At 41.5% G+C, this 26167-nt stretch overlaps 3 protein-coding genes across 4 annotated transcripts; 2 read left to right on the forward strand and 1 right to left on the reverse strand.

Moving 5' to 3' along the window:
- Positions 1-349: 349 nt before the first annotated feature.
- Positions 350-3338, reverse strand: ccdc157 (coiled-coil domain containing 157; the record flags this gene model as incomplete). The annotated part of the gene is made up of 9 exons (XM_083902379.1): positions 350-364; positions 597-736; positions 833-1001; positions 1088-1264; positions 1342-1502; positions 1573-1650; positions 1726-2428; positions 2512-2650; positions 3091-3338. 9 exons carry the CDS (start codon positions 3336-3338, stop codon positions 350-352), a joined length of 1830 nt encoding a protein of 609 aa, XP_083758505.1.
- Positions 3339-3457: 119 nt separating this feature from the next.
- sf3a1 (splicing factor 3a, subunit 1) lies at positions 3458-9141 on the forward strand. Of its 2 annotated transcripts, none has more exons than XM_083903244.1 (16): positions 3458-3507; positions 3622-3710; positions 4470-4579; positions 4674-4875; positions 4961-5206; positions 5295-5369; positions 5456-5606; positions 5704-5900; positions 6023-6140; positions 6222-6529; positions 6623-6871; positions 6946-7168; positions 7430-7584; positions 7776-7877; positions 7966-8037; positions 8803-9141. In XM_083903244.1, the coding sequence occupies exons 2-16, from the start codon at positions 3663-3665 to the stop codon at positions 8902-8904; spliced, it is 2358 nt and encodes a 785-aa protein (XP_083759370.1). In that variant the 5' UTR covers positions 3458-3507; positions 3622-3662; the 3' UTR covers positions 8905-9141. The 2 variants fall into 2 exon arrangements, with proteins under 2 accessions (XP_083759370.1, XP_083759371.1); XM_083903245.1 differs by having other exon boundaries at positions 6961-7168.
- Positions 9142-9637: 496 nt separating this feature from the next.
- LOC310938647 (TBC1 domain family member 10A-like) lies at positions 9638-22046 on the forward strand. Its single transcript, XM_083903193.1, has 9 exons — positions 9638-10248; positions 12379-12478; positions 14027-14134; positions 16782-16888; positions 16984-17098; positions 17619-17684; positions 18506-18695; positions 18801-18955; positions 20449-22046. The coding sequence occupies exons 1-9, from the start codon at positions 10067-10069 to the stop codon at positions 20941-20943; spliced, it is 1518 nt and encodes a 505-aa protein (XP_083759319.1). The 5' UTR covers positions 9638-10066; the 3' UTR covers positions 20944-22046.
- Positions 22047-26167: the final 4121 nt, after the last annotated feature.

Below are 26167 nucleotides of genomic sequence, written 5' to 3' on the forward strand. Positions count from 1 at the left end.
ACTAAAACCATGTCTTTGCAAAGAAACTCCTCAATGCTAAGACTTCTACTTCTAGTGGAGGACGAGCAGTGATGCCACACACGTCACCACGTACAGTACTGGTTTGTGAGGTCGTTCACGTGGCTTCCACCCAGGTCAGACATTTTATTTTCTCCTCTGATTCAAGCCTTTGCAGTGAGACACGCGACGCACCGTGTGCTTGTTTGTGGCTTTTAGTAGCGGTGGAGTGTTGAGGTGGACGGTGTGAAGGTGAATTAGCAGGGCTGAGGGTGAGGCAGCCGTGCTGGACACATGACCATATTCACCTCCTCCAGCTTCTGTCTTTCTTTTACTGTCTTCAAGACATGCGTCACTGCTGCTGTGCCTGTGAAATGAAGAGGAGAAACGATGCATACATGCTATCATGATGAATGAGTTCTGCTTTTGCATCATTTGTATAATAATATGTTAAGTAAAGTGTGGATTACTCACGGGTGTGTGGTGAGCAGAGAGTGGCTCCATGTCTGCTGAGGTGAAGTTTCCTACTGACAACAATAACTGTTTTAATATACATTTTTAGTATTTTGTAACATACATCACTTGTCATATTATCCTACCATCGTAGCATTGTGTTGTTGTCTTTCCCTCAGTTTCTCAAGGCTGCTGCGTAGAGTAACATTTTCCTGCTCCAGAACTTTAATGCGGATGCTGTTTGCTTGTATTTGTTTCTCCATGTCAAAAAGCACATCTCCGGTACCTTGTTAAGTTAGAAAGAACAATATGCACTCAAATAATATGACCAGACACAAGATTCACACTGCAGTGTAAAGACGATGTGTAAATGATTGCCTACTCTGTGGTTGGGCCTGAGACAGAGGGCTGAGCTCAGGGAAAGCCACCAGCAGCCTCTCCCTCTCCTTCACAGCGTGCACATGCTCCTTCAGCTCAGCCACACTCTCCTTAAGCTCACTCATGTTTCTTTCCAGCATCTGCTTCTCTTTTTGAAGCTCGACAACACAATTCTGTTGTGACAAATAACATAATATTGAACATGATAAAATGCATCCACATATAACAGGTATTATTATGGGTAAGAGCTCTGGTTTACCTGCTGTTGAGTGAGCTGAGCTTGTAATTGTTCCTTCTCCTTGGACATGTGCCGAAGCTCAGTCTGTAGACGACTTTGTTTCTCCTCACTCTCTCCAAACTGCTTCTGCAGCTCTTCACACTCTTCATCGAGAGCATCCACTCGCTCCAACAAGGATTTCTGCTTCGTCTGCATTGACTGGACAACAATAACCAGTCTACCCTCTGACTGTCAAACAACAGATAATAATAAAGCATTGTTTGTCACAAACGTACCTCTTGTAGTCGCCAGGCACTGAGGTACTTGGCATTTTCTTTATCAAGAAGGACGTGTGTTTCAGAGACCTGACTCTCTATTTGCTGGATCGTCTGTTGAAGCTTACAACAAGCATCTTCTTTGGACTTCACTTTTTCCTGCAGTGCAGTGTTTTCACATTCTACCACAAAATGACATTTACATCAAAGTCTGAAAGATATAAACTTTGTATGAGAGGATTTTGTCCTTACCAAGAGACTGCAATGCGTCCTGCTGCACTGCTAATTCTTCTTTGAGCCTAGTGTTACTCTCCTCCAGGGACAGAGTTTCTGTTAAATAAATATTACAGTCATTAATGTGATCTAAAAGATTGCCTGTTATATTAATTAGTGAGTTCACTGCACCTCTCTTGAATTGTTGCTCCTTTTGCAGTTTGTGCTCTGTTGCTTTCATTGCTCGCTGTGTTTTCTGCAGTGAAAACTCCAGTTGAACGATGGTTGCCTGGTGTTTTTGTGTCTGCTGCATGAACTCTTGCCGTGCTTTGTCCAGCTGAGACCTAAGTCTCTCCTGCTCTGTCTCTGCTGCTGCCAGTCTGTCTTTGAGAGGTTCGACTGTACGACGCACATGTTGCAGGTGTTTCTCCAGTCGGCGCATGTCCCTGAACTGCTCGTTGGCCCACTGGGCGACGTCCCCTGCTGTCATATGTCCCAGCTCCAGTGTGTCCTCGACAGCAGATAAGAGAGGCTGCAGAGAGGAGGGCAGACCCTCACGCTGCAACAGTTCAACAAAAGCATTTCCTGTCTTTCTTAAAACAGATTGCACGTGATAACAGGCATCACAGGGACAGAGAGACGATTCCAGTGTCTGGCAGCTGACGTTGTGGCTGTCAGTCTTAGGACGGCATTGATTATTGCGGACAGGACCAGAGGACACATGGTTCTGTGGCAAAAACTTGAAGGAGCTTGTTGAAGACCAAGCAGACACATAAGGTCTCCAGCTGTCAGTCATTGAGGAAACTTGTGGGGATGCAAGAGATGCTGAGTCACTGTCATCACAGTCAGAGGTCTTTGGTCTGGTCTGTTTCTCACTCGGGTTGTTTTGGGTCACCTGACAGAAATGAAACATAACAGCACATCAGTTGTATGTTAAAGTTTGAGTTTAATCCTAATAATAATACAACATATACTCACCATAAGAACTAAATGACTCCAGTAATTTCTGACCACAAGACCAACTGACAAGCATCCTCCGTGTTGAGGCTGTTCTCGTGGCTGACTGCACCTCACACGCTCAACATAAGAACTGAAGCTTTGTAGGAGAAGCAGCAGCCTAAACAAACACACGTAGGTTTATTTAGGCTGCACGTAAAGCACACGACAGTGAATAAATGAACACAAAATATACAAATAAATAGGGCAGCTGCTCTCATTAGTTGTCCTGGAAATCAAATTGAAACTCAGGTGATCAGCCTTTCTGCTATTTAAACTTTTTGAAATGGTAGCTGTTTGTTTTTTAGCCATTTATCCACAGATCAATGGTGGAAGAAAAGCAGGAATCGTATAGAAAACATGAATTTAACATAAAAAGTTAATAAAGAAGAGGAAAACAAATGTTCCAAGTACTCAGCATCCTCAATAGCATTTTTTAATGTGAGATATAGTTTTAGGTCATGTTCTGGGACTTTGATAGATTGAAAAGTTACTGCTGTAATAAAATGTTATTGTGTGGGAAATAAATAAATAAATAAATAAATGGCACTGACTGTTTACCTGTCTATCACGAGCTCCAGCAGGATTATATGGGAGTTCTGATTGAATTCACCCTCTCCGTCCACAAAGTCATACCGCTCCAGCAGAGCCACCATGTCCAGGTTACATGACAGTTTGTCGGGGAACTTCCAGGAGGGAACGCGGACCGCTCCGGTTCTGGAGAAAACGTCCAGGATCGCTCCTTGAAGATCGACCAAGTCTTTCCGGAGACTCTCTATAGAATCCTGACGATCCAAAACCTGACTCATGTCTAACAAGCGAGCTTACAGCTGATTTATCGTGTGTGTGAGTGCAGTTTGTTTCCTTAAATCTCCTTGGCAACTTCGACAAAAAGTACTACATTTCCCATGATACTGTGCTGTTGTTTCCGGAAGTAATACGCCTTGTCATTGGGGGGGCAACGGATAACGTGTCGTGGTAAGTGTTTCTTCAAAGTTTGGCCTTAAACTAATATATACTGCACTTGATATATGCACGATATATTATTAAACCATGTATATCTGAAACATGTGTACGTTTGTATGTGGTCAGTTGTTTTCAGGCAATTTGCAGTGTTTCTGAAAGACGCCGCCATGCCGCCTGGGCCTGTTCAGATAGTTCAGCCGGAGCCCAACAATAAGGTAACGAGTTAGCTCACGTTAGCACTGTGGCTAATAATCTCTGCTTTACCAGCTGCGTTTCTGACGAAATTCACGTGTTCACGTTAGTTGACCTATGACGTTTGCCTTGCTATTTAAGTGACAGTTTATTCGGCAATAATTGGTCAAGTAAATGTTGATTATATAAGCTAGTATGTGACTGAGACTGTGTTTACTGAGGATACTCCATAGCATTCACTGTAAGCAGTTGCCCGGCATTTTACCATACGTAGCATTTAGGTTTAGAACCTCTGCATTCTCTACAGTAACCAGGACATATTTCCTGTAAAATAGTGTTTTTAACCAGTGTTTTTCAGATTGTCCTATGTTTTCGGGCTGAAACAATTACTCGATTAATCGATGACTAAATTAATCATCAACTATTTTGATAATCGATTATTAATTTCTTTGCTCCATATAAACAAAGAAATCATTAAAAGGGAATAATTTAGTTCTGTGGCCAAAACAAGACATTTGATAACTTTATCATTTCCAAGTTTGAAGAACAATTACTGATATTTTTCAACATTTCTTGAAACAAAAGATTATTTGATTAATCGAGAAAATACCCAACAGATTAATCGATAATGAAAATAATTGTTAGCTGCAATTTTAATATGCTTTATATCAAAATTGAAAATCAATGGTCAGGTTTTTATAACATGGTTATCCATTGATTTCATTCAAGTTTTGTTTAATTTTTAAAGGCATGTAATCTATAAATGTAAATTCTTTCAACAGAATGATGCACCAGTAGAGGAAACCCCAGCTACTAAGCCAATTGTTGGTATCATATATCCACCTCCTGAGGTCAGAAACATAGTTGACAAGACAGCCAGCTTTGTTGCCAGGTTGGTTACTCTGAAATAATCTTTGACATAACTGCAATTTCAAACTGTTTCAAACTGTTCGTATGTTTACAAAATGGCAATGTTCTTGTAATAGGAATGGGCCCGAGTTTGAAGCAAGAATTCGTCAAAATGAGATCAACAATCCGAAATTCAATTTTCTCAACCTCAATGACCCGTACCATGCCTACTACCGTCACAAGGTTAATGAATTTAAAGAGGGCAAAGCACAGGAGCCGTCTGCAGCAGTGCCCAAGGTTATGCAGCAGGCCATGCAGCAATCCCAGCTGCCTCAAAAAGTAAGACTTTCATCTGCTTTAAACCTGTTTATATAGGTTATAATTGGTAGTAACATTAATATTTTGTGCTTGTAAATGGGTACAGGTGATTCAGGAGGCGGTGATTCCCAAAGAACCTCCTCCTGAGTTTGAGTTCATTGCAGACCCTCCGTCAATCTCAGCGTTTGACCTGGATGTTGTCAAACTCACTGCTCAGTTTGTTGCTCGCAATGGACGCCAGTTCCTCACTCAGCTCATGCAGAAAGAACAGAGGAACTACCAGTTTGACTTTCTGCGGCCGCAGCACAGCCTGTTTAACTATTTCACCAAACTGGTTGAGCAGTACACAAAGGTGACTAAGGTCAAATAATGAGTCTGATACTTTGTGGCTCTTGGTTTATGCCGTGATACTAAATTATAACTTGTCTGCTGTCCTTTAGATACTCATCCCTCCCAAAGGCCTGTTAATCAAGCTGAAGAAGGAGGCTGAGAATCCAAAAGAGGTTATGGACCAGGTAATCCCTTTTAAACTGTGACAATCTCACACATTAAGATTTGAATCATCCCATGTTAATCAGCTGTTGCTCTATTTAACCATCAGGTACGATACCGTGTTGAGTGGGCAAAGTTCCAGGAGCGTGAGAGAAAGAAGGAAGAGGAGGAAAGAGAGAAAGAAAGGGTAGCATATGCCCAAATTGATTGGCATGACTTTGTAGTGGTTGAAACTGTGGATTTCCAGCCCAATGAACAAGGTAATATTACCACCATGACTATCACTATTAAACGAGGAAGTCCCTTCATGTCACCAGAATAACTGATCTAATTTGGTTATCACTCCATCTTCCCCAGGCCACTTCCCTCCACCGACCACACCAGAGGAGCTCGGTGCTCGTATCCTTATCCAAGAGCGCTATGAGAAGTATGGAGAGAGTGAGGAGGTGGAGATGGAGGTCGAGAGTGAAGATGAAGATGATGAGAGACCGGGTAGAGGCAGTGGCCAGCCCTCACAGCCTGATCAAGATACACAAGTTCAGGACATGGATGAGGTATCATAATAACTATTAATTATAATTTTCTTTTTTAAGTCAAAATCTACAATCTATGTTTGTTGATGCTTAAAAAGAAACAAAACAAAATAGTAATATCATGTCAATATTGACCTCCTCAGGGCTCTGATGACGAGGATATGGGCATGAAGGCTCCTCTGCCACCAGACAATCCAATGCCACCTCCACTGCCTCCGACTCCAGACCAGGTTATCATCCGCAAAGACTACGACCCCAAAGGTAACTTGTGCTTCTTTAACATGTTCTCCATGCTGTTAACATGTACAGCGTGTGTTTATATAACGCTGTCTCTTCTTGTAGCCTCCAAGCCTCAGCCTTCAATCGCAGCTCCGGATGAGTATCTCATCTCACCCATTACTGGCGAGAAGATTCCAGCCAGCAAGATGCAAGAGCACATGCGGATTGGTCTGCTGGATCCACGCTGGCTGGAGCAAAGAGATCGTGTTATCAAAGAGAGGCAGATTGAAGATGAAGTCTATGCTCCTGGTTTGGATATTGAGAGCAGCTTGAAACAGCTGGCTGAGAGGCGTACTGATATTTTTGGTGTGGAAGAGACTGCTATCGGTAAAAAGATTGGAGAAGAGGAAATCCAGAAGCCAGAGGAAAAGGTGTGAATTGTCGTGTATTTACACAGGTTTGGGTCCAAAGAATCCTGGAGCTGTTTGGTGTCTGAAACATTTGTGTTTGTCTTGCTCTAACAGGTCACTTGGGACGGCCATTCTGGAAGCATGGCTCGTACACAGCAGGCAGCACAGGCTAACATTACCCTGCAAGAGCAAATTGAAGCCATTCACAAAGCCAAGGGACTTGTTGGAGAGGATGATACTAAGGAGAAAATTGGCCCAAGCAAACCAAGTGATATCCATCACCAGCCCCACATCCCCTCCTCTGCACCAAACATGCCCAAACCCGGTCCTCCCATCTCTTCATTGCCCCGTCCACCCCCATCTGTAAGTTAATATAATTAAGAATAATTAATCCTTTCATATGAATTTCTCTGTAAATATGTCATCATAACCCACAGGTGCTTGTGAAACAGATGGCTCCTCCTGTGCGCACCACTCTTCTGTCTGCTGTCCCTGTGATTCCAAGGCCGCCCATGTCCCCTGTGGTTCGCCTCGCACCAGGACAAGTTATGTCACCTGTCCCTTCCATGCTTTCTGCATCCCGTATCAATGTGGTTCCCATGCCACCGTCAGCGCCCCATATCATGGCCCCAAGACCACCACCCATGGTGGTTCCAACTGGTAAGATGCTTTGTCTGCCACTGTTTTTAAATGGCTGTTTTAAAAATAAATGTATTTATTTGTATATATTCATGAATTTCAAAGAAACATTGGAAAGATAATCATAAAAGGCAAACATCTAAGAAAAGTTAAAACCTGGTGCTGAGTAATGATCTGGATCTTTTACTGTTGATCTAGGAATCTCCTTTTAGATCTCTCAAATTCAATTATGCCTACACTTTTTTATTTTTACATTTAAAATGACCTCTTTGCCTCTTCCAGCGTTTGTTCCGGCTCCACCAGTGCCACAACCACCGAGCTCTGTTCCTGCACCACCTTCTCACCCTCCTCCACCTCATGAGGACGAGCCCGTCAGTAAGAAAATGAAGACCGAGGACAACCTCATTCCCGAGGAGGAGTTTCTGCGTAGAAATAAGGTTTGACAGAGCTGTGTGTGTGTGTGTGTTTGTGTGTTTTGCACTGAGAGGACAACAACATACCTAGTTTTCTTGTTTTGTTTTTGAATGTTTGTGCTGACAGGAGTCAATGATTTCCACAATATTCTTAATTTTCTGTATACTGGCCTGTTCTACTACATACTATAAAAGGCATTTTCTTCTCTTTCCAGGGTCCTGTGGCAGTTAAAGTACAGGTTCCCAACATGCAGGACAAGACGGAATGGAAGCTAAATGGCCAAGTGCTGAATTTCACTGTACCTCTCACAGACCAGGTATCTAAACACAGTACTATTGTTTTTCTCTTTTATGTTGATGCACGTAATGAATTCTTATTGACGTGCAAATGCAATGTGTCCACAGGTGTCTGTCATTAAAGTCAAAATCCATGAAGCCACCGGCATGCCAGCAGGAAAACAGAAATTACAATACGAGGTAAACATTCTTCATTTTTAAAACCTTGTTTTACAGAACTGCAAAAGTCTCTCTAATTATCAATAACAGTAATTAGGGTTCCACTCCAATTTTAAGAGTCAGGATCATGTTAAGCCCAATTTATACTCCTGCGTAAAGTGCTCTACGTAGGTTACGCAGAGCCCTCTGCGTCGATGGAGACCCTGTCAGAGAGCCTCTGCGTCGTCTCAGACTGCACAAAATATTTTTTCATGTGTCCGTCACTCCGTCAAGGGACAACGGAGACGGCAAGGGCTGCGATTGGTCTTCATGACAGGCCGCGCTAACGCTGCTCTGCTCGGCCACAGTGCGCACCGAGCGTCCGCAGAGGCGGAGCTGATCACCGCCGACAACGTCGCCGCCAAACTATAAATATGTCATATCTTAATACACAAACCACATGTTTAGACTCTAAAGGGCTAATTTCCCGCCTCAGATGATCTTAAAACTGTGTTCCGGGACACAGAAAATATTTATTTCAGGTGAGAAACGGCCACTGTTTCAATGTTATTCAGCTGCAACCACGACGGAGAACTATGAAGGCTCGAGGGGTTTCCGTGGTTACGCAGTTGGATAACACATTAAGCAGTCGGAGAAGTAAAATGTGGCCTTAAGTGTTGAAGTGTAAGGATAGGTCACACTAAATACTGAGTGACTGAGAAATAATTAAATGCATTGCTTAGTCAGGAAATCTAATGCCAAAGACTTGATAACAAAGTAAAATGTGTGATTTTTCTTCCATTTTAGGGCATTTTCATCAAGGATTCCAACTCTTTGGCTTATTACAACATGAACAATGGTTCAGTCATCCACTTGGCGCTGAAGGAGAGAGGTGGACGAAAGAAGTGAACCATGCAGCGATAAAGAAAGTATTCGCTCACTCTGTCCTGTAGTTGAATGCATATTGCGTCACAATATAATCCACTTTACATGGAGGTGTGTAGTTGTAATAAAATTTAAAAAATGTTTTAACTGTTATTAATGATGATGACAGAAGTCTCTGCGTGCTGATGGATTCACGTGTTAAGTTCAACTCTTCTTGTGTTCATGATAAAACACATTTAGTGACTGCAAAGACCCATAATGTTCTAGCATTCAAATAAAGGAATGTAAAACAATAGATCTGCTTTTGGTGTTTTAATATTAATGTCATAAAGAAATACAGGCCACAAAGATCAGGCATTATCTGGTGGTTTCTCATATTCATGTTTTACACATTTTTAGCTCATAAACATGAATGTAAGCGCTTAAGTACATACTGCATGTTTTTGGACTGGAAGGAAGCCAGAGAACCTGGAGAAACCCCCCTAACCTGAACCCTTGAAAGTCAAAACGAAATAAGAACTAAAACTAAACGAGCTTTGACTTTAGATGATTGTGTGCATAGTTCTACTTTCTTGTGAATAAAATGGGGATAAAGTGTAAAAACGAATTCTTTCTGAGCAATAAAACATTTAGATTCTAAAGGGCACTTCCCATGGCAACCACGAGGGGCCGTGCTCACTTAAGGCACTGGCTGAAACAGTGGACCGCCCACTGGCCTACAGTCTCCTCCCCAACACCAACCAGGCTCATTCGGGATGACAGCACTACGAAGCCTCCACTACCTGCGGAGCTTAAAAACGAGTCCTTTGAAGACCTAACACCGTGAACACCGTTAACTATTAACCATGAAAACCGCGTTTATAATTTAGCATTAGTTCGCTGAAGGCGGAGTTATTTGGGGAACATTTTTGGAGTAAACGCTAAGTACGTTAGCAACCCGCCGCTGGCTAGCTAACCGTAAATCTGTGAAAGCTTAAGGTAAAAACCTGAGCGCCGCGCCCTGGCAGCTGCGAATTATAACTACACCGAAAACACACGCGGAAAAGTTAAAGACACGTGGAAAAAACATGACGTCGATGCCATTTGATCCGGCAACAAGTGCAGAGGGACGCTTTTGACTTGGACTGTCAACAAGAAGCTCGCTGGCGTTAGCTGTGGTGGCTAGCCAGTTAGCATTTTCGCCACCATGGCCAAAATAGAGAACGGCCGTCAATCTGCGGACACACGGAGCATCCGCACCATCAGCAGCAGCCACATCGACGATGAAGGCTCATTTGGATCCGACTCTGAGATCAACGGCTTCACCAGCGACAGACACACGGATAAATATGGATTCATTGGCGGGGCACAGCAGTATTCGGAGACATCGTAAGTGGGACCATTACCCATGGACAGCAAACTTTACTGTGGTGGAGCCAGAGCTGTTCCAGTTGTAGCAGTGACGGAGAGAATCATAAAGCCTCGGCTCAGTGACGTATATAATCATAAACTGCTGGTGTTTCTGTTGTAGCAGTGACGTAGAGCTTCATAAAGCCTGCTGAGTGACGTAGAGAATCATAAAATGCTGGTGTTTTTGTTTTAGCAGTGACGTAGAGACTCATAACTCAGCTGATGTTATTGTTGTAGCAGTGACGTAGATAATCATAACTCAGCTGGTGTTGTTGATGTAGAGAATCATAAATACTGCTGATGTTTTTGTTGTAGCAGTGACGTAGAAAATCATAAACACTGCTGGTGTTGTTGATGTAGAGAATCATAAACACTGCTGGTGTTTTTATTGTAGCAGTGATGTAGAGAATCATAAACACTGCTGGTGTTTTTGTTGTAACAGTGATGTAGAGAATCAGAAACACTGCTGATGTTTTTGTTTAGTCTTGGAGCTTCTGCCTCTCCCCTACAGCTGCGTGGCACAGAGTTTCTGTATTTACCCACTGTTTGACTCAGTACCATGGCAAATATGAAAGCTGGAGGCAACAGCAACACAGTGCACCATTATACTTCCTCCTACGACACTGTTTCATAGGAGAAGCCCAAAAAGTTTTTTTCTCTTTTTGTTTGGTTTTTATTTGAATGGACTTATTCATACCCCTCGTGGCGACTTTCAGTGTTTCCTGAAGAAGAACTTTTCCTTCGTCCTCTTTAATGGGCCACTGTAGTCTGCACTTGATTGCCAAAGTAGTGATAGGAGTGAGACAAAGTTGCACCAGGCACCGTCTCTCTGTGTCTGTCTGTGTCTGTCTGTCCGGGAGCTTCCTGTTTTCTGGAGTGTTGGCAGACGTGGAGCCACAGCCCTGGTTCTAGAGCTGGTGTACCATATGTTTAAATGAAATCTTGGCTCGGACAATAAATAATAATAATTTCAAAACACGTCAGCTAATTAGAACTTGACAATTGTTCTTCAGTGAAAGTTGAAAAAAAACAACACTTTATAATCATAAAGAACTTCTCACATCAGAGGTAAAACGTAAATATATTAAACTGTGTTTGTGCACTGCATAAACATTACGTAAATGTTAATACATATGGAAGTTGTATTGTGATATGTACTTTACATTTTTGTTTGGTTATTTCCCAGCTATAATCTCAAGATGAATCTATTGCAATTCAATTCACAGTGTAAATCATAAAAGCAAGTTTGATATAACTCCTAATATTATTTAGAAAAGGTAAACTATCTGTCCATCTGTGGGTTCCATATTAAGTCTCTTGGAATTATTGTACTATCATGGCCTCTTTTTGGCACCCATCTTTATACACAGTCACAAACCAGGGTTTAAATTACAATACATGGAAGTGAAAGTTACTACAACCAATTGTTTAAGGTATTTGGAAGCTGATTCTGGATGGAGTATAACTTTGTTGCACTGATGCACAACATCTATCCCGTTTTTTAAAATGAAAGAGGGCCGCCTGAAGTTTAAGACTTTCTTTGAAGACAACCCTGCAATTACGTGTTTGTGCAGATGAGATAATTACACAGCCTGTTAAGGCATTGGAGCTCAGTTATAATGTACATTATACTTGCCCATGTTTTCTTTTCCATCGGGTAAGCCGATGTGAAGTTCTTTAGTTATTACAGTGTGTAAATGTTTTACAGTGACATTACATTACAAAACAGGCAAGTCCTTACTGCAGCTCTTTGAGGTTCAACAGGCGTTGTCAATAAACAGCCTTCAACTCTTTTATAGTCTCCTCAAATCAAAACAAGTTTAGTAATTTTGACTCACTGTACATGAGCAATGGCCACACACACACTAGCACAAGCAGAACAGCCTACACATTCCTTATTGTCATTTTTCTGTTTTACCATTCTTTAATCCCTTGCTTATTTTGTGTTGTCTAATTGTGCTGTATGCACACTTCTGTCTTAACTGCTTTTGCTGCTGTAACAAGTGAATTTCCCCTTTTAAGGATAAATAAAGTTTATCTTATCTTATTCCCATTTACCTAAGGTTAATGTGTATTAAACATGAATCCATTTTTCTGTTTTTTCTTCAGAGCTCAGGATGTTCCTCCTGCAGTGCTCAGGCAGAGGGAGGTGAAGTGGCTGGACATGCTCAACCACTGGGACAAGTGGATAATCAAGAGGTTTGATAAGGTCAGCACCAAATGATAACTGTAATGTATAATTTAAGGCTGCTTGGTTTGATTGACAGATCTGTAATGGGTTTGTATTCGGTCTGCAGTCAGCTGTTGTACTCGAGAGCAGGTTAATTATGGCCATACTTAAGCATTTGATTGCACAAGGACAATAACCTTTGTGGACACAGTGTCTGCCCCACTTGTTGAGCTGGTTCTGGGCTGTAACTCTGTCAGCAATTCAGCACAGAGATGCAACCACAAGTCATTTCCATGAATCAGCAACAGGGCAGGACATGACCCATCCCGTTATCGCCCCATGCACCATGTGACAGATTGATAATCTTATATTCAGGGTGGGGCTGTATTGACTTCCTGTGAGATGACTGTAATAAAGGTCCTCTGAATATATATTATAGCTGCACTTCAGGGCAGTTCAAGTGTGAAAAACAGAAGTGACCCGTTATGTAATTGTTAAACACATCACATACTGAAGGTCTTAGGCCCTGTCCCATTTCCCCCTCCTTAAAATTTCCACTTGGTTTGGAGTGCCCTCAACCTCATAAATTCCCCTCTTTGAAGGAAGTGGCTTCCCTATGGAATTGGGACACCACTATATGCAAATTAGCACAGTGAATGTAACGAACGTGCTAACCTACCTACCTATCACATGTTGACAATTCTACCAGTGGTGTGTACTACTATTTTCATTCAGGAAAAATGCCGGTGGATCCAGCTGTTGTGTTGCCTGTTGCGTTAGCTGTGTTCGGTTTTCTTGTTTTTCCGCCATGACGGGCTTTCGTAAAATGGTCAGTTATTTTCTGACATTAGTGTTCAAAGCTCAACGGTCCATTGGATGTATATCAAACCAACATATTCCAACACATTTCAACATTGTAACGTGCTTATTTGCGAAAAATATATTACAACGAAATTGTTGCTAGGCAGATATGGCCGCCATCTTTGTTGAAAAAAGCATCATGGGTAATTTAATCTTCTACTTCATTTAAGCCCGTATCAGAGCTCACTACATTTTGAGGGTTGATTATAAGGGCAAAATCCCACTCCCCGTTGCTCCCCCTACACATGAACACGCAACATTTAGGGTAAGGGCAAAGATTTAGAGTTAGGGGAGGTATTGGGATGGGACCATAGTCTCTAATCCATTGTTGTGATTTACTCAAACTTTACTGGAGAAATTGTTCTCTCTTTGGGGAAGTGTGCCAGCTTCATATCAGAAAAAGCAAACATAAGTGACCATACATTACATAAGAAGTTGTTTTTAAGACATTGTTGTGTTAGCTTTAATCATAACTTTAATCAAGTAATTTTTTCCTGTGACATGATAAAATGTGCTCTGTGAGAAAGGCTCATGATGCACATTGAGCTGTTTTTGAGTCAAAGCAAGATTTTGTGTAAATAGAAGAGGAACCAACACCAAGTGAATGGGCCATTGCCTTGCATACCAGTTTACACGATTTGTTTTTTGGCTCTTGACAAGCCTTTGTTATGCTTGATACTTTTGTGTCTTGCTTCACTTCTTACACCCTTCTTTTCTGTGGCTTAGGTGAGGCTGCGCTGCCAGAAAGGAATCCCTCCTGCCCTCCGAGGTCGTGCATGGCTTTACCTGTCAGGAGGGAAGGTGAAGAAAGAGCAGAACCAAGGAAAGTTTCAGGTCAGGACACTTCTTCTTCCACTTCCCCTTTCTGCTGTCTTTATTCTGTTTTTTTTAGGCTCATTTTACTTTTAAATTCCATTGCTATAGCAACTGTAGAATTATATTTGGATGCTGGCCCTCTTTATTGCTCTCACACTGGAACAGTGTACAGGGTGTGTTTGTTATGGTTTCCTGAAGCATACAAATAGACGAACAGTAACATATTAGTATGTGATAAATATGACTGTTAACTAAACACACAAATGCTACTACAAAAGGAATGCAGTGAAAATAGTGTATACAAATAATACTCCTGTCCACATCGCATCATTACAATGTAACACACAGCAACTGTACTAAACATAAATATCGTCCGATGTAGAGCCCATCCACGGTATTAAACACACAATCAAAACAGTCACATATATACAGGAAGGCAAACATATTATCCAGTCTATGGTAATATATCTAACATAAACAATGCTGTGTGAGAGAGTACTTGGTACTCATATATGGTACAATTAGGGCTGTAAATTCAAAGTCGTCTGGTCAACTAATTGGTCGACACATTCTGGCTCGACCAAAATTGTGATTGGTCAACTAATTTTTATTATTATTATTATTATTTTTTTTTCCATGGTGAATTTCATTAACAGGAAAGTACCAAGTGCCAGTGGGTGTGTTTTTAGAGCACCCGGTAATAGTGTGTCTTCAGAGAACACCCCCCTTGTTTTCCACTACTTTGGTTTAGTCCAGCCCAGTGGGTTGTTGTCGCTCCGTGGCTAACGAGAGACAGACAGATTAGCGCTGCTATTAATTAGACATGAATTTTAGCTTTTATGTGTGAATTTTAGCTTTTCATGTCTTTGACATTGATGCGACAGGAGGACTGACTGTAGCCTCAATGTCAAAGACATTAGCAGTGTGGCAGCATTTTTCAAAAGTAGATGACGGTTAAAAAGTGGAGTGCAAACTTTGCAAGGAACAGTTTGCTTTTCACAGCTCTACTGCAAACATGGCATATCATTTAAAAACGGTAAGCTAAGGTTGCTCCGTCTGTTTTGAGTATGAACATATCAGAATTATTAGCATATTTCAATGTTGGTGTCTAATAATCGTTGATTGGTTTTATAACTGCAGGCACACCTGCCCACAACAGCAGCAGCGTCCTAACCCTAACCCTATCCCCAACCCGTTTGTGTCTCAGCCTCGACGCTGAGCTCCTATGTTCAGTCTTGCTCTGTGTTAGGACATGCACAGAGCCAAATAATCTAAATATTCCTCAACAGTTGACATAGTACATTATTTTCAGATATCACAGGCTATGGTATTGCGCAGCTGCACGTAATGCGAAACGCTGTCAGAGCCGTCCAGCCGAGGCTGTGGGTCTTTTCAAATTAAGAGACGCAGCCGCACAGAGGCTCTTTTAATTTGAAGAAGTGGGCTCACGCCACATACTTCAGTTCTTCTTTTCCTTTCGGCTGCTCCCTTCAGGGGTCGCCACAGCGAATCAACCTCCTCCATCTAACCCTGTTCCACATATCCTCCTCTATCACACCACCTAACTTCATATCCTCTTTCACTACATCCATAAATCTTCTGTTTGGTCTTCCTCTAGACCTCCTGCCTGGCAGTTCCAACCCCAGCACCCTTCTACCAATATATTCACTATCCCTCCTCTGTACATGACCAAACCATCTCATTCTGGCCCTTTCTGACCTTATCGCCTCAACATCTTCATCTCTGCTACTTCCAGCTCTGCTTCTTGTCTTTTCCTTAATGCTACTGTCTAAAGCATCGCTGGTCTTGTATACCTTTCCTTTCACGCAGGTCAGGTGCGCGTTCGGGTAAACTGCATGTTTTTGGGCCGGTCCGGGCTGTCATAATTTGATTAAAAATCTATATATTAGTGTTGGGCACGTTAACGGCGTTATAAAAATATAAACATCATCGTCCCTGGAGATTTCAGTCTAACCTCATCTGTCAGCCTGTCCATCACCACTGCAAACAAGAAGGGGCTCAGAGCTGATCCCTGATGTAGTCCCACCTCCACAGGCTTGGGACTGGCTCAAAAAGACACTGGCTTGTGTCCCCCTGAGGCTGCATCAAGGCTGCACGCCACGTACTTCATTAAACAGCATAATATTAAACAGCTAATGTAAACGCTTTGCACTCGTTCACAACGGACACAAAGCAATGACATGGACAGCTATGATCCGGCTCTGTTCAACACGGTCACAACTGAAGTGCCTTGAGATGATGCATGTTGTGATTTGGCACTATACAAATACAATTTAATTGAATTGAAGAGGATGTTCGCAGCACTCAACAGGTAACTTAGCTGCTTTCAGGATTCCTCGGGACTACTCGGGTCCTCCCGTTGTCATTCGGCGATGTGACTACATGATTACGTCACTAACACGGCAGAGCAGGGACGTTTACACAGAAACTGTGCACCAGGGTTATGCCATCTGTTGAGAAGTTTTGTGCACTGAAATGGATCCAGTTTACTTTGAAATTAGACAATTTGCAGTCAAATGTTATGTGATGGCAAATGATACTAATTTTCTTTTGAAAAATAATAATAATAGTGTTTAGTAAGTAATACCCATTTTAAAAACATTACAACATGATTACCATTCTTTTTTGTGTCATGTTTTGTCAGGAGCTGGATAACCAGCCTGGGGAACCCAAATGGATCGATGTCATTGAGAAAGATCTCCATCGACAGTTTCCTTTCCATGAGATGTTTGTGTCTCGGGGAGGACACGGGTAAACTGTGTTATTGGATGAGAATTAATGACCATCTGAATCAACTTTAATTTGTCTCAAGTGTCTTAACTCTTGTGTACCTTGATCATTTAAAGGCAGCGGGACCTGTTTCGTGTTCTTAAGGCCTACACTGTCTACAGACCAGAGGAGGGCTACTGCCAGGCCCAAGCTCCCATAGCTGCCGTGTTGCTCATGCACATGCCTGCTGAGGTTCTGTATACTTTTCCATCCACAAATACCAAATAAAGTCTTTCCATTGATAAAAATGTGCTGTTGCCATACTGTGTAAACGTCTTGCCTGGTATAGTTTGCCCTTTAGGCTAAGAATCTTAATTTCATTATCTTGCACTGCTTGGTTTTAATTTGTCACCTTGTATTTGTTTATTTATAAACTGAACATCAGACTGTACAGATAATTTGATTCCTGAGATAAATCCTGGAGCTGTTCCAGAAACTAAGTGATGGGTCAGACAATCACACTGGCTGAACAAGTGTTTATGTAAACTTCTTTAAAACATACAAAAGTATAGCTGGCGCAATTGCACAAACCATTAATTCTGTGACAGTGATGCTGTGCTTTATCTTGAAAAGGTTTAATGTGGCATAATCAGTAATCACGGCCTCCTCTGTCAGTGCTCAGTCTTTATCGTCAGTGCTCAGTCTTTATCATCAGTGTCACAGTGTCTGGTGTAATGTGACATCCATGTGACACCTCTGTTTGTTTCCACAGGAAGCTTTTTGGGGCCTGGTCCAAATCTGTGAGCGCTATCTTCCTGGCTACTACAGCCCTGGCTTGGTAAGACTGAAACATGTTTATGCATTTAGACTGGAATAGACTTCTTCTTTGCACGCTCAGGAATGATGTGGTTATCAATTACCGATGAAACCAGTGAGACATACTTTTTATAATTTAACTGTTGCTTCATTAGCTGTTTATGGCTTTTAGCAGCGGACAGCAGTCATTTGAGGTGACGTTCGTTAGCTTGTTTGTTAACATTGTTTATGTTTGTATCGCTCAGGGTTTAACTGCAGGTTAAACTTCACGCAAATCAGACAATCAGACTGTTTTCAGTAAGAGAGTGTTGTAAGATGCCTTTAGCAACACATCTAAAGATCCAATTCTGCACTTTCCTTTACACTTAATGAATAATTTGACTGCACTATCTTGTCATATGTTTGTTGTATGTATCTGGTAAAGGTTGTGAAAGCTCTTGATCCTTGGTCAGCTAATAAATACTTGACTTAATATGCTGCCTCTGTCTTTATGTGGTTGCTGGACACATCGTGTGTCCTGTTTAGCTATGTTACATCATACATTAGATTCATGTAAATAATTTTTGTTCATGAAGTTGCCATCTAGTGGACACAAGAAGGACAAATTGATACTGTCTTGCTTTATGCACCTATTGAATGGGTCACATTATCATTATCAGAAACAATTGACCCCCCTGAAATTTTCTTCAGGAGCCGACACTGGTAGTCGTGCATTATGGGAATCAAATTACACTCTTTTTTTTAAACGATGTATTGACATCAATATCAGGTTTCATCCCTGACGATGCTGAGTACAATAGCCTTTGTTTCTTCTGTTAATGCTTTCTTTCCTGTGTCTCTCAGGAAGCTATACAGTTGGATGGCGAGATCCTGTTCGCTCTGCTACGACGCTTCTCCCCGATCAGCTTCCGTCATCTGGAAAAACACAAGATTGACCCGATCCTCTACATGACTGAGTGGTTTATGTGTGCCTTCTCCAGGACTCTGCCCTGGGCCTCGGTGCTTCGTGTCTGGGACATGTTACTCTGCGATGGTAAACAGTGATGTGTAAATGCTGCCTGTTGTGCAGTGCTGTCCACGAGCATTGCATCAGAACTTCTTCACCCTGAAACTCGCCTTGTGCTTCTTTCTCTCACAGGAGTGAAAATAATCTTCCGTGTGGGTTTGGTGCTGCTTAAATGCATGCTTGGGACCCGGGAGAAGCTGAAGGCCTGCCAGGGCCAGTACGAGACCATGGAGCTGCTCAGAGCCATAGAGCCTCGATACATGCAGGAGGGTTTCCTTGTACGAGAGGTAAGTGACTAACACCTACCTACTACAATGCAAGCCTTATTTTAACATAGTTTATGTTTTTGGTTTGTGTAAAAGTCACTTTTCTGGCATATTTACAACATCATGCACTGCTGAAAATAGCTGTGTCCAGATGTTTGGTGAACATCGTACAGTTTATATAACCTTTACCTGACTTATTGTTATATGTTAAGTTTTTGTGTGACTAATCATTTCAACAGCCTCAATCCACCTTAAACTCAAACACTCGTATTATGCTGTGAAGATTAGACTTCAACCCATTAAGGCCTGAAACGCCTTCACAAAAAAAAGTACAAGTAAAGTGAATAACTATTTTCAATTAAAAAACAGTAAGAAAATAAAGTAATATCAACTTGTGTCAGTGCCTTGATTTAGTCCTGGTGGACTGTGACGAACAATAACAGCATATAATGACTGTAACAGTCTGCTTCACATGTGACAGTGATGGTGCTTACAGCGCTGTGGCATCTGCAGGTAAATCCAGTGTCACCCCTGGTGTGTGGTTGAAAACACTCCGTAGATTATGGTGGTAATTCTCCGTCTTCCGTCACTTTCAAAACCTTCAAATCATCGTCGTTATCACCGACCTCGTCGTCTTCAAACATACGTAAGTCTTCAATCAATCAATCAGTCTTTATTTGTATAGCCCACAGTTTACAAAACATATTTTGTCACACGGGACTTCACAGTGTTGGTAACATCCTCTGTCCTTTGACCTTCGACCAGGGTAAGGAAAAACTACTGGGGAAAAAACCCTTGTAACAGGGAAAAAAGGTAGAAACCTTAGGGAGAACCACAGGTGAGGGATCCACTCCCTGGACGGACAGACGTGCAGTAGATGTTACCCAAAACATACAATACACAATTATGTCTTAATCCCGGTCAATTGGTTTCAGCGCGTTCAAAGTCATCAGCGATGACGTCATCGAGGTCGAGAAACTCCTCATAATCACTGCCTTCAGAAATCTCTCCGCTGTCAAAGTCCTCCATGTTCGCTCGAAGAAATTTCAAAACAATGTCAAGAGGAACCTTTATACCCCCCAAAAATTGACGTATCCGCTTTCCCGCATTCAATGGTAGAATTACGCAGCCGCGCTCCCGGTTTTAATGGTAGAAATGTGGCAATGCTTTCCTGGCGTCAATGGGTTAATATAAGTGTTAGAGGGTTGTGTCACTTGATGTGGTTATGAAATGAAAAGAGAACAAAAGGCTTCACAACTGCAGCCAAGGAAACGGCAGAGAGACTGAGAGTGAATTAAAGTGGAAGAATTCATCCGTCTTGTTTAAGTGTGTGTTCTTGTGTGTGTGTCTTTCCCTGTTAACAATATGTCCTCTTGTTCACAGCAGCCCCGCAGCTCTTTGGCATTAACTGACAAAGTTCACATTTTTAGCACAATAGCCATACATATTTTCCAGTCAGGGCTGGTGATAAGAATCCTGCAGTGACCCGGTGACGTTGTCTCTTCCTGTTGCAGATTCTGGAGGTGCCAGTGACTGCACGGGATGTGGAGAAAGAGCATCACACCCAGCTGAAGCGATGGAGGAAGACTCACGGAGAGCTCAATACCAAGCCGGCTCCAAGGATGCATGGCGCTCGGCACGTCATGATGTCTGAGCCGCCCGGGCGCCAGGACCTGCAGCAGAACCCGACCATTGTCGTAGAAGTGCCTCAGCCAAAGGGCAAAGAGGAGAAAAAGAGCAAGAAAAAGAGGAGCATCAAGAAACCACCAACCATTTTGGAGATCCCCAACCCATACCCTCTTCCAACTGACCCTCTACCTCCACCTCCACCAACAGATCCACCTGCTCCACCTCCAGTCAGGGACAAGACACTGGAGATACAAGCTGATACAGACTCACTTCACCAGCCGCAGCAAGCACCTCCCACAGACCTCCCCCCTGCCGAAGAATCCGTTATTCAGCAATCCACACAAAGCCTTAGCAGCACAGAGCTGGATACATATCTGTAGCTCACTCACTCTGTTTTTTCAGGCGTGAAACACCAGCCAGGGTCTCATCACTCTACTATCCAGCATCACTATCACTAATATTCTTTTTGTCTGTGCTATTATCGATGTTCAAAAAACATCACTGACTTTGATCCAGACTCATTTCTCCACAAGAAGCTGATGTTACCTCCTCTAAATAAATCTTAACGTCCTGTTTACTGATTTCATGGTAGCGAAGTCGCCTCTTTACACAAGTGTGCTTTGAATGGGAAAACAACAAGGTGCCACTGTGTCTTTCCCAATCCAGTCAACAGTTTACAGTTTACTGTAATACTGTGCAGCCGTAGATTTCATTGGTGCTTTGGTGCACTAGAGGGCAGTGTTGTCCAGGCTTCAGAATCCATGTTGTATTGTTACAGTTAGTAAAACTGACTAGAACTTGACTGGGATTCCATTAAGGATTCACTCAGTCTGGGAGATATTATTTTGAGTTTTACCTTTTGATATTGACACATTTATGTTCCTGTCCTTCAAGCACTATTTATTTAAATATTACATTTGTTTTGTTTATACCCTGCTTGCTCTCAAATGCTCACAGGTTTTTTTTTTTTACATGTGCAGAAACCTTATATAGTCCGTCTGCCAGACTCTTCCAGCCTCTTTAAAGCAGCAGCATTTTATGTTCGTTGGGCAGCGGAGAGCAAAATACATTCCTCATGGATGACACATTTCTGCTTTTTAAAAGCTAGTATCGTAAAAAAAAAAAAAAAAAGGTCTGATGCCAAACTCTTCTCTGTGTCATGTGTTTGTATTTCATGTCATAACTGAGGCACTGTGTGATGACAGGTCAAAGGTCATGGTGCTTTTCTTCTACTTGACCTCATTCAAGTTTCTGTACAAGGGCCAAGCAGAGTTTAATGTGTATTATTTTGGTCTTATTTATGTATATATATATATATGTGTGTGTGTGTGTATATATATATATATATATATATATATATATATATATATATATATATATATATGTATATGCATATACATATATGTATATATGTACGTATACATAAGTATATATATGTATATATAGAGAGAGACCATGTGTTGCTAGATTTTCCAAAGTAAACTAAGACTGTTGTTTTGTTTTGAGGTGATCATCGAACACCACCTGACATTGACTAAGGTTAATGAGATGTCAACATTTATCAGGGTAACATGACTCATTTTCTTCATGAAATTGCAAGAAAATCATTGTTGTTATGATGCTAAACCCCAAGAATTTGGACAATCTTTTTGTGAAAGTCTGCTTTTGTTTCTCACCTCTGTGATGATAAATGATAAAGTTTTGCCAAGCACAAGCACAAGTTTGGGATGCGTTTGTGTGTCGTTAACGTTAAAGATCTGTATGCAATAGTCTTATTATAGGTGCTTGTGTTACACACCGTATGTTAAGCTGATGTTCTTTTCTAATTTCATACTCTGTGTAAAGTAACACTTTCGTTTTTTTTGTAGTGAGATCTGTTTTAAATGTGTAATAATGCCATGTTTTATTGGACAGTTACAGAATATTTTTGATCCACTTTTGTGACACTGGGGGAGAATATTTGTACATTTATACTTTTCCACACAGACTGGTTTTTCAGTATTCACCACATGGGGTTCAGAGATCCTCCGCAATATCATACATTTAACTTTTACAAAATAAATTTTATTCAAAGAAAACTTCAGCCTTTTTGCAGCTTTTTCTTCTTCACTGAGTCGTATAACTTAAGTCACTATTATATAATACTATATTACATTTTTTATTATTATTATTATTATTATTATTATTATTATAATATACTGTTTTACTAGTAGTCAGATTTTCTGCTGATCAGTGTCGTATATCGACCAGCAGAGGGCGCTCTTGTGCCACAAAAAATTAAGCAGTGCTTTTGTCATTAAAAGGTCACTGGTTTTTCAGGACGGATTTGAACACATCACGGCATAAAATGTTATCAGTAATAATGATGAAATAATCTGAACAATCAGCAGGTTTAATATCGGTTAATAGTAAATATTAGATTACATAATGAAAATAAAAGTAGGTCTCATATTACGCCATTGTTACGGCCCTCGCGGTTAATGAGGTATTTTAGAGGAGCTGGTTTAAGTTTAGGGCTAAGATTGTGATTGTGGATAGGTCAAGGTTAAGGTAAAGGTCAGGCATTAACTGGTTATGACAACTGGTTAAGTTGTCAAAATGAATGGACATCAGTGCATTGTCTTTGTCTTTGTGTGTCCTCACACTGACACAGTAGAAGAGCATCCGCTCCGGCCTGATACACCTGTTGCTCCAGGTCTGATGTGTTCGACTCCAGAGGAGGCGGGACATTGTTCTTGAGATCCGGCTGCAAAGACATCCTGATAAACCAATTAGAAACTGGAAATTCAAGTTGACTTCCGTTTCAATCAAACTCTCTTACACATACTAGTATACTCGCATAAACTGCATATCATTCTCTCATACATTCACTATCATGTTGTTGCATCCATAATAGAGTGAAAGAGAGCATGATAGTAAATGTACATGACTATAGTAGTGTTTGTGAGAGACTATGATAGTGTTTGTGAGAGAGTATAGTAGAGTTTGTGAGAGAGTATAATAGTAAGTGTGCACAACTACTGTATACTAGTGTTTGTGAGAGAGTATGATAGTGTTTGTGAGAGAGTATGATGGTGTTTGTGAGAGAGTATGATAGTGTTTGTGAGAGAGTATGATAGTGTTTGTGAGAGAGAGTATATTAGTGTTTGTGAGAGAGTATGATCGTGTTTGTGAGAGAGTATGATAGTGTTTGTGAGAGAGAGTATATTAGTGTTTGTGAGAGACTATGATGTAAAATGTGAGCACAAGACTCCTCTCATACGAAAACAAAGCTCTATTCACACCTGTGTAACATGGAATATGACTTCCACCATAATAATAATAATAATAAGTAACTGCAGTAGCTTCAAATAAATGAGTGTGAGAGCAGATTAATGTAAAAGTGAAAGTGAATCCACAGTGGACCAGAGGAGCTGAGCTGAGGACAGATCATGCTCATGAATGTTTAAGAATGTGAAAACAACGTTCATCCTCAAATCACGTCCCGATGTGGTTTTAGTGATCAAATTTGACGACACAGTCAGAGCTGGAATTAGCTCTGGAGATCTCGACCTGAGTCAGGATGATACCAAGTCTGAACACCAGGTCTGAACACCAGGTCTGAATAGGGTCTTTGTCCCAGAGAAAAACTTTAAATCCACTTTATTTTTTACAGAACTTTACAGTCCACCGTCTGAGACTCTGCTGAACACAATCTTATCAAAAGGGAGTTCATCCTTCTGAATATTCTGGAACTGAAAAAAAGACTGGAAACCATGGCAGGAGTGTATCCATTCATGACAGATTTGAACTTTGACCTCTAAGGCTTGGACTGAGATAAAAAAAAAGAAAAAGGGGGATGATTCATGTTCCTTCTCCTTGTTTAGACTAATGACAGGGACCTCCCTGTTTTACTGAGCTGACAGAAGCCTCTCCTCTCACCTGAAGGTGTTTCTGCATCTGAAGTTGTTGCCTCAGGCTTTTAAGAGTTAATTGTAAATTGCTATCTTGATGACCTCACTAACTCATTTCTGATTATCCAGCAGGGTGTGGGGCTGCAGCTGTTGACCTCTGCTCACTCATGATGTTGCAGGTAGTTTGGAAATCCTGCTCATTTTATATTCATTATTCACACTGGGAGAACCTGTGACATGCTATTCATCAAACGTATGTGTTGTGTCATTTTAGGCCATTATGCGGCATTATGGTATGTTTGCTCACATGAGGCACAGCAACAGTTAATGGTGTGAGTCCCTGAAGAATGCATGCACCGTCACGCTTTCCCTCTTTGCAGCGGACACCTGGTCCTCTTTCAGGGCCACCATTCCATTTACATCTCAAAGGGCGACAAGCAAGAAGGCTCTCTCTGTGCTCCCTTCCTCACTCCAGAAATGATCTGATTTATCTCTTCATCAACGGAAATATATGCCTTTAGAGAGCCACCGCGCCTCTCTCATCCCCAGCTAATAGAGATGGGAGAGGGAGCGGTAAAAAGGGCAGACTTGTGATCCTGCGTGTGATCCCGGACCCAACGGACCCCTGTCACAGTGCTTGATTCATGTGATGCGGGTGACTTTCTTTCTACTCCCAGGCTCGGTGTGTTAAGGCAAAGCAAAGGGCGCCTGTGTTCCTGAGGTATCCCATTCCCACGTTTGATGGAGCATGACAGGTTGGCTCGAGTCAAATTAAAAGGCCGCAGTAACAAATATGAGGGCAGACACTGGGATCCTCTCTGCAGGTGAACGTTTTTAAGGACAGTGGGAATAAACAAGTTATTCATGACACTGTGCAGGAGACACAAGAGAGGGAAGATAATTGAATGTCCCCTGTGTTAGAGACCTCTTACACAGTGTTCTGTTCCACACACACTCTTTTAGACCCACATGTCTGCACAGCCAGTCTACACACACATATATATATAGTGTATATGTGTAGAGTCAGGATCTTAATGGCTCCTGTACAAATATTCCAGTCCACCATTAACAGATAAATAATGTGTTAAAATGTTAAATAATGATAATGGTTTAAATGTGGAGCAGCAGCGTCTGAACTCTCCGTTATAAAGAGCTCTGTGTGTTGTTTGGCACCGATACACATACGTACATGGCAAATACTTAGCAGGTAAACTTAGTGTAGAATAACAGCCAGATTTTCCTCTCGGGCACATTTAGCAAAGTACTTTAAATGTCATCGCCGTTCTCATTCCTGCGACTCCCAGAGGAGCTGCTCTGCTTTACAACAGCATGAAACTTCCCGAAGGGGCTTTTTAAACCATATATGTGTTACTTTTATCATGGTTATTTATATTTGCTTTGGAAAGGCACGTTGACCAAACCACTTCAGAGGCTGAAGGGGGGTTTGCTTACTAAATTAAACTGAGATTATTCCAAACATTTATGCACAAAAATAAAAGATACTAAACGGCTAAGAAATGACACTGGATATGGTAAGATAATTATTCACAACTCTCCGTGGACTTTAATGAGATTTTAACTTTAAATAAATTTGACATCATGTTTATAACATGTTTATAGTTCAGTGCACAACTGTTCTCTTGTTCTCTTTCCACTTTTATCTTCAGCTTCCAGTGACATCATATGACGTTCTCTTATAATCAGATATTAT

The sequence above is a fragment of the Microchirus variegatus genome (genome assembly GCF_963457635.1).
Source record: "Microchirus variegatus genome assembly, chromosome: 16".
Classification (NCBI taxonomy): Eukaryota; Metazoa; Chordata; class Actinopteri; order Pleuronectiformes; family Soleidae; genus Microchirus; species Microchirus variegatus.